Source organism: Protopterus annectens, chromosome 16.part0 (assembly GCF_019279795.1).
Source record: "Protopterus annectens isolate FY-2018-M chromosome 16.part0, PAN1.0, whole genome shotgun sequence".
Classification (NCBI taxonomy): domain Eukaryota; kingdom Metazoa; phylum Chordata; order Ceratodontiformes; family Protopteridae; genus Protopterus; species Protopterus annectens.
In genome coordinates this window covers 63,587,852-63,596,910 of record NC_056750.1, presented here as the reverse complement: position 1 = coordinate 63,596,910, position 9,059 = coordinate 63,587,852, and the positions used below count along the sequence as shown (strand labels likewise).

The following is a 9,059-nucleotide window of genomic DNA, read 5'->3' as shown; positions in this document are numbered from 1 at the left end:
TTGCACTGGGTGTGACGAGGTTGGACAGAATTAGGAATAAGTATATTAGAGGGTCAGCCCAGGTTGGAAGGTTTGGAGACAAAGCCAGAGAGGCAAGATTACGTTGGTCTGGACATGTGCTGAGGAGGGATGCTGTGTATATTGGGAAAAAGATGCTAAGGATGAAGCTACCAGGTAAAAGGAAAAGAGGAAGGCCTAAGATAAGGTTTATGGATGTGGTAAGAGAGGACATACAGGTGGTTGGTGTGACAGAGCAAGATTCAGAGGACAGGAAGAAATGGAAACAGGTGATCTGTTGTGGCGACCGCTAATGGGAACAGCCGAAAGAAGATGATTAAACATTGAGATTATGACCCTCAATGCAAAGAATTAATCAGAACTAGTATTTGTGGAATACCTCATTATCAAGTTATTCAGTGATTTTCCAAGGTTTCTCTGTTACTGCAGCTACTAAAAGGTGTTCAAGAACAGGGTCATAGAAGGTTGCTTTTTACTACACATCACTTTTATACTGCAGAAATAGCAGATTATTTACCCATGTTTTACATTTTTGGTTACTGTAGCATCCACTGTGTAAAAATTGATAAAACATTTGAAAGTGTGAAACACAAAACTGATAAACATCAAATGACTCAGGCATGAAAAAAGTTAAGCATTCATTATTTTCCAGGAAGATTGTAGGTTCAGTATTTGCAGACTCATGTTCAGCGGAATGGTCATGGTTTACTTGTTGAACAATAAATTATATAAAAGTAAGGATTAGTATAAACAGATAAATACACAGTACCTGTGATATGTGTGGTGTGACATAAATGTTTAGCTGAAGAACACATTTTAATTGCTTTTTGTAAAAAATAAAGTATACAATGTTAAAAATGTAAAATTATAGTTTTACTGTACTGCTGTCCATATGTTAATCAGATTGCACTTTTTATGAGTTCTGTAAAAGGTCATCTTGAGTCACATGTTCTGTTACTCTCTATCTGGTCATCTGTACTGACCTGAGGATAAACTCTCTTGCCTGCTTCATTCCTTTTTGGGATGTGCAAGCTCCCAACAGTAATAAATACTTGCCTGAACTTTTTTATTCTGAAGGCATAAACCATTGGATTCAGTGCTGAGTTTGAATGAGATAAAATTATAATTATATAAATGCCAGCTTTGGGTATATTACATTCAAGACAAAAATAGTTTAAAATGTTCATAACATGCAGAGGCAGAAAGGTTAAAGTAAATAAAAGCAAAACTAATAACAGGGATTTTGCAAGTTTCATTTCTTTCTTATAATATTCTAGTGGCTCTTGTCCTTGTTTTGATCGAGGGTGGAACTGCTTTCGAATGGTGTTGAATACAACTGCATATAAGATGATCATGAGAGTTAAAGGAAAAAAACATCCCAGGAAGTTATATAGCATCATGTAGCTGAAGCTTATAACATTTGTAAATGTACATGTTATGTAACAATTTGTACAATTTCCATCTTCCAGTATTTTTTCTCTGTTATTCCATCCAAACATCGGAACGATTCCTATCAGAGCAGCAGCCAGCCAACAAATTCCAGTAGTGACACAGCCCACGTAAGGAGTAACTGTCATCCGGTACCTAATGAAAGAAAGTCATATTAGTTTCATGGAAAACTCTGGTTTAATTCCAGCAGAACAAGCTAATCTCTCTTTTTTTTCTTTCTCCTTCTCTTTCTGTCTTCATCTCTGTTTTGACTGCTCTGCTTTTTCTCTTTGCTGTGCCTTTCAGCAGCAGAATACAAACAGGCACAGGCCTGTTTACTTATTATTGTTACAGTTAACAACAAACTCCAGTTTAAAAACACGACACAAGTTAATTTGCTAATTTATAGCACAAAAGCAATTTTCAGAGGCACACATACACAGGGTATGTAAATGGATGACTCACGTGTGTCTCATTAAGAATGCAACATCTGAAGTCATTTTTTAATAGCTGACCTTTTCTATAGTTTGTATATTCCTACCTTCCTCTTTTGTTAATATGTGCCTTGTGCAATATGCTGTTCATTGTTTTTTTTTTAAACACCTTTACTGACTTATCACTTGTGACATAGGCAAATTTACATTTATACAACAGTAATCAAACTGTATTAACAAATTAACATTAATAAAAACAGTATACTTCACATATATTGGTATATATCATATAACCTAAGCAACATTGCATACATTATTTAATTCCTGCCCTTTTTTAAACAAGAAATATCTTTATTAAACCATCACTTATGAAGTAAGTAATCATACATTTATATAAATTAAAACAAACCACACCAACACAATCCTAGTTGCAAACATTTTACTTCACAAACCATACTGACACACCCTCAGTTGCAAACATTATACATCACTTATAATGTATCCAATCATTTTCAGTTAAGGATTACACAGCTCATTTAAGTCCTGCCTTCTTTTAAACCTCATTCCTCCCCTATATGTATTGTTCCCACAATTCCCATATTTTCTATGTAGTTTGCTCCTACCCTTTTCTAAAGATCTCAGTTCCAGTTGTTTCATCTCTGTTACTATATTCACTGTTTCTAATATAATTGGCTTAGATATTGATTTCCATTTTCTAGTAATGGTCACCATATTGATCACTGCCGCAGTAGCCTTAGCCTTAACTATATGGGTTATAGCCTACCAAGGATGTAACAGTCAGCCAGTTTCCAAGGCTTCATGGCACCTTCCAGTAGCCCACACTGACAGGTAGATTGAGCTGAGCTCAATAAAAGACAAGTTTGGGTGTGAAGCTCTTCAGAGCTTTGCTATCGCTGAAGACATGCTCCTCTGAGGCTTTAGAGGATCAACGGTTGGCTTGTGCTTTCCTTTGCTGGGCAGAAAGTTTCCTCTGGGGGAAAAAACTTCAATTTTCTTAATTTTGTTGATGTTTTATTACTTTTGTCTTCAGGGTCTTCAAGAAAATTAGTTTAAAGCTAGGACTGCTGTATTTTAACAGACTGTATTGAGACTGGAATGTGCTTTTAAATGCAGTACTCATTTTTTCCTGTGGGGAAATTGTGTTTATTTTACATTTCTGGGGCTGGCATGTTGTTTTAATGTGCTTTTTACTGGTTTTTTTTCTGTTAGAAAAGTAACTTTTGTGGACTGATAGTGTTTACCAGCAATTGCTGCTTGTCTTCCTTGGGAAAGAGGCACCATTTTTGGCTTGACCATGGAACAGACTACCAGTCCCACAGTGTGTCCTTCTTCAAAATCACAAAAAGGAAAAAAATAAGCAAACAGCCTTTGCCACCACAGCAGGCTAGCAATTTACCTCTGCCACACATGGGTGACTCTTTTGTGGCCATTTGTTGTAAGACCACTCATCTTTTACCACAAATCCCTCTGGACCAGCTATAGCCACTATGGACCAGAGGTTAGCCACGTCCTCTGAAGCTGTTGGGGTCCCCTCAGTAGGCAAGAAAGAGCCACTCTTGTCATTCATGGGAGAGGGAACAGTGAATGTTTCCCCTGTTGTGTTAGAATGCTGTGCCCATCCCTGGGGAAGCTGCTGCTATTAGTAACATGGTTGGCCCAATTTTTCCTGTCAAAACAAATATAAAACCAAACACGTTTCTGGTAAAAGAAAGAGGGAGTCCTCTTTTCCTGAAGATATTTAAGACTGTGAATCTGAGCAGGAAGATAACAGGGATGGATACAGTTTTTTTTTCCTCAAAAGTCAGATTCTGACTCAGAGGAGAGCTCAGTTTCTGATTCTCCCTGTGAGGATTTCTCTTTTTCCTTAGACTGCTGTTAGAATGCACTGCTAGTGTTTTCAATGGGAGAACATTCTCAGTCCCTCAGAAAATACAATGAGTTGCTACAGAAGGACTTTTCAGATCCCACATCCATTTCTCCTGTTCTGTCTACTTCAGTGGATGCATATGTAACTACCTACAATTTTCCTGATAATCAGTGAGTTACCCTTAAAAAGGCAAATAGGCTGTATAATGTTCTTCAGTCTTAAATATTTATACACTGTTCCCAAACCTGGCATAGCTATAGCTTTAGTTGATCCCATTGCTGCTAAGCACTTAGTTAATTCCAATCTTTCTGCTAGGGATGGAAAATTATTGCTAGGTACAGGGGAAAAAGTGTATGCTTTTGCAGCTTTGATTTTCAGAATTTTGAATTGTCAGGCTCATATGTTAAACTTTGCTCTGACAAATTGTCAGCGTATGAAGACTTTTTTATCTGTAATTTCTTCCTATGAGAAAAAAATTGCTTTTAATAACTTAGTTTCTTCTTTTGAAGGTCACTACTTATTATTTACAGTGTGTGTGTGTGTGTGTGTGTGTGTGTGTGTGTGTGTGTGTGTGTGTGTGTGTGTGTGTGTGTGTGTGTGTGTGTGTGTGTGTGTGTGAGTGTGTGTGTGTGTAGTTTTTGTGCATGTGTGTGTGTGTGTGTGTGTGTGTGTGTGTGTGTGTGTGTGTGTGTGTAGTTTTTGTGTGCATGTGTGTAGTTTTTATGTGTGTGTGTGTGTGTGTGTGTGTGTGTGTGTGTGTGTGTGTGTGTGTGTGTGTGTGTGTGTGTGTGTGTGTGTGTGTGTGTGTGTGTGTGTGTGTGTGTGCGTGTGTGTGCGTGTGTGTGTGTGTGTCTGTTGATATTTCTTCCAGGGCTATGGCCACCCTTACTGTTTTGCAGGACAGTTTGGCTTAAAGCACACTCAGATATCACTTTGGGCATCAAAGAAGGATGAGTTCTCAAAGAAACCCTGCCCCTGTGGAAAATGAGATAGAACTGACTCGCCATAAGAGCTTGCAATTCAAACACCCTTCTTACAGAGGTCAGAGCAATCAGTAAAACTGTTTTCAATGTTAAGAACCTCAAGTCAGACAGACTAGCTTGTTCAAATGGAGCAAATGTTAGCTTCTCTATAAATTTAAGATGCCAAGGAGGGGCCACTGTTTTTTTTGAAGTCCTTTCATATAAAACCCCTTTCAAGAACATTTTGATATGAGACTGCATTGAAAAAGGAGAATCCATGGGGAAGCATACTGAAATGGCAGAAAAATGAACCTTTATCAGAGGAATAAGAAAGGCCATAGGATGCTACCTCACACAAATACTGCAGAACCAAAGAACAATCAACTGTGAATGGATGAAGGTTATATTGTTGGCACCAACTAGAAAATCTTTTCCATTTGCTAATACATAATTTTCTAGTGGCAGATTGTATTACCTCCATTAGTACCTGCTGTACATCCTCAGGAAACAGGCACCTAAGGAATAAAGACCTATCATTAAGGCAGTCAGCTGAAGCTGACTGATGTTGAAGTGTATCATACACCTCTGACTTTATGTGAATAGATCCAGTCTGTGAGATAGCTTATGGTAAATGGCCCTGGACATTTCAAAAAGAAGAGAGAACCAGTTGCCTGGGCTCAAAGGGAGTCACCACAATCCTTGGGGAACTTTTTGTGGATCTTCAGACGTACCCTGTATATTAGTGGAAAGGGTGGAAAAGTATGCAGGAACATTCCAGTTCAAGGTAAAAATTAAAGGCATCTGTCTTCCAGGCCTTCTTGCATGGAGACCTGGAAGAGAATCTTCCCAGTTCATTGTTCAGAAAGGTGGCAAAGAGGTCTACTTGAGGAAGTGCTCACAGATAGATCAAATCTTGGAAGACCCCCTGATCTAGATTTCATTTGTGAGGGTCAGCCCTGGTCTTGTTCAGTTTGTCTGCCACACAGTTTTGCTCTAATGGAATGTAGGGTGACTGTAGAGTGAGATTATTCTGTGAAGCTATTTCCCAAGCTTACATGGATATTCTGCAAAGGGTGTGTGTCCTGGTTCTCCCATATTTGTTGATGCACTACACCACTGTGGTATTGTCTGTAACCACGTGAAGAGGATCCAGGGACCAAAGATGTTTCAGAGAGATGAGTGCTTTGATCAGGGAAAGCATCTCCTTGATATTTGTGTGCTTATATCTATCCTTGGTATTCCACACCCCTGCACTATTATCATTCCTGAAACTGCTCCCTCAGCAAAGCCTGAAGCGTGTGTGGTGACTGACTGCTTTGAAGCAGGGAGGGAGAAGGGGAGACCAGATTTGAGGCTATCTGTTGTCTTCACCAAAAGATTTCTCTTCTGACAAACCCTAGCAATGAGATTTGAAATGATAAAGGGTATTGCTGCTAGGACCAAAGAGATTTTAGATACTGCTCTATCCTTCTCATGTGGAGTCCTGCCAGGGATATCATGAGACTCATAGAAGCCATAAAACCCAAAGTCCGGAGGTATTACCTTGCAGTAACCAAAGTCTGAGTGGAAAGCCTTAGATATAGCTCTAGGTAAAGATCTATTTTCCTGTCAAAGTAAAGTTCTTTGAACTGAAGTGTCTAGTTGACATCCCAGGAACATAACCCTGTATGAAGGAGTCAAGAAAGACTTTTGAATGCTCTGTTGGAATCTCAGCTTGTGTAAAGAGATCTCTCACCTAAGAGAAAGAGAAAGAGAAAGATTGTCGACACTTAAAAAAAAAGACTCTGCAAAGATAAGCAAGTCATTTAAATATGGAAGAATATGGATACCTTGTAGCCTACAAAAAGGTATAACTGGAGCTAGATACTTTGTGAACACTCTTGGTACAGTGGATAGTCAAAAAGGTAGGCCAGAAAACTGATACTGTGATTCAGACACAGAAAATCTTAAGAAACATCTCTGTCAATTGCCCCTTTCATCACACTTTTTATCACCTTTGCAGCAGAGGGAAATCTCTATCCAAGGGAGAATCTAAAATCTCATTTTTAACACCATCTGGGAGGTTCTGAGAATGCAGCCATACAAACTTCAAAGCAGTAAGAGTGGCCATAGCACTAGAAGAAGCATCAACAGATACACACACACACACACACACACACACACACACACACACACACACACACACACACACACACACACACACACACACACACACACACACACACACACTTATCACTGGGTATTACTTATCTATTAATGAAGGTTTAGTTCCTTTACCCAGGTATTTCAGGTACCAATTGTTGTGTGAAGGAGAAGGAGTCCAAAGAGGGGTGGATCATTCATGTCTTGAAAGGCTAGACACAGTCCTCCATAAAGGAGTCTGTCGGAGTCTGGATAAAGAGAGAGGACTGCCATTTTGTCCCGATAACTAGGAATTCTTAAGTCGCTGATCTTTTTAGTTAATGAATCTCTGAGATCACTCAGGTTGAGTTGTATGTTTAGACAAACACATACCAACAGGTGCATTATATTCAATAATGGGTCCAATAAGATACAAGTAAAGGGGAATTAAGACTTCTTTTGATCTGGTGGAGATGCCTTGTAAAGTAGAGGAGTTAGACAGAATGGTTTCTGAACTATTCTAGTGACATGATAGTCAAACAAAAAGGAAATATAAACAACAGGGCCTAGATCCCTTCTGACGTTGTCTGGAGAATGTGAAAATGTTTTGCTTACCAAAATGAGCTATGTTGCATTGTTTCACCTTTAATATGTGGCCATTGTCCTTGCACCAGTTGTTACCATAGTGTAACCCACATAAAAACAATTATTTGCCAATGGAAGATCAAATGACACCCAGTTTATACTTGTATACAGACCTGGATAACCATAGGCCAGGAGTGTTGGCCTGAAGATCCAACAAATAGATGCAAAATAGAAGAAGGTCCAGCAATGAGTCCAAATGGCACACTGCTGGTAACTTCTTTGCTTTCAGAAGTGGCACCTGCAACTCTAACCACATAGATTCTGTCAACCAACCAGTTAGGTATTTGCTGTACAACATAAGCAATTCTGCCAGATTTACAAGTTTATCAGTAATGCCTGCATGGGGGATTGTGGCAAAGGCCTTGACCAGGTCCAGATGTGTTATATGGACTGCATAACTATTATCTACTGATCTGGTTACTTTTTCAAATAAATCAATGAGATTAAATAGGCAAGTCCCTCTTTTGGCAAAGCCAAATTGGAAGGATGTCCAGGGTTAAAAGATTTTCAATGTCCAGATTAATGATGTCTGATATAATATGCTCCATAGCTTTACATATAAGGCTAGTGAGACTAAGGGGTCTGTAGTTACCAGGGTCTGTGGTTGGTCCATCCTTTTGTAATGGCATTACAGTGGCAGTTTTCACTGCTTCAGGAATATAATCAGTGGAGAGGATTAGATTAAAAAGGTTAACTAGAGGTTCAAGTAGATTATATTTGGCACTGATAATCAGGTAACCAGTTATACTATCAGGACCCATGGATAACGCCCTCTTAGCTTTTGACAGGGATGAGTGAACTTGTTCCAAAGTAATTAAAGGGGGTGGCTGGATTGTAAAACTTTTGGAATATCTATAACTGTAGGTGTGGAGTATAATTTGTACTAAATGTGTCAGCTAAGACAATAGCTATTTCCTTTGGATCAGAGGGTGCAATATTATTGTGGATTAGCTCCAAACATTTTTGCTTTCAGTTCTTAACTTCCTGACATAGTTAAAGAGATGTTTTTTTTGGCTTTAGTGGCAATTTAAGTTTATAATCAGCATTGAGCTTCCTAATAATTCCCTTAAGTTCTTTACTAGTTTCCCTAAGAGTGTTCTTAAGTTGGTTAGAATGAGACCTTTTATAAACATTAAGTAATTTTTTCTTTTTTTTTTAATGTCTTGTTGGTTTGCTTTGTGTTGTTTTCCATTTTTTTTATCAATACATACGTGGAAAGTTTATGTATTTAGATAGATTTTGTATGGTATCCCTTTAAAATATAACATTCTGCTTAATGGTATAATTGATGGTGTAAAAGGTGTACTTGATTTATGTAATTAGATTCTGAAGAAGTCCTGTTTTACAGGATGAAAGTGCGTAATCTCTGCTGTGTTTTGTTTGGGAATAAAAGAAGTCCATTTTTATGACTGGTCTTTTTTATTTTTTACACATTTTATTTTTCTGCACCATTTTGTGTGTTTAATTTGCTGCTGTTTGGTGCTACAGTCATTATGGACTCCCTCGATGATTTCCCTTCAGCGTTTTCACCAATTCAGAGAGATGAGATCAATAGGATTTACT

At 38.4% G+C, this 9,059-nt stretch overlaps 1 protein-coding gene across 1 annotated transcript in view; it reads right to left on the bottom strand.

The window, feature by feature from the left end:
* Window positions 1–272: 272 nt before the first annotated feature.
* Window positions 273–9,059, bottom strand: part of LOC122790281 (adenosine receptor A1-like) — a 34,366-nt gene continuing 25,579 nt past the window's right edge. Inside the window, exon 2 of the mRNA XM_044057784.1 lies at window positions 273–1,602. Within this exon, the coding sequence (XP_043913719.1) occupies window positions 951–1,602 (652 nt within the window). The 3' untranslated portion in view covers window positions 273–950. The remainder of the gene's footprint in view (window positions 1,603–9,059) is intronic.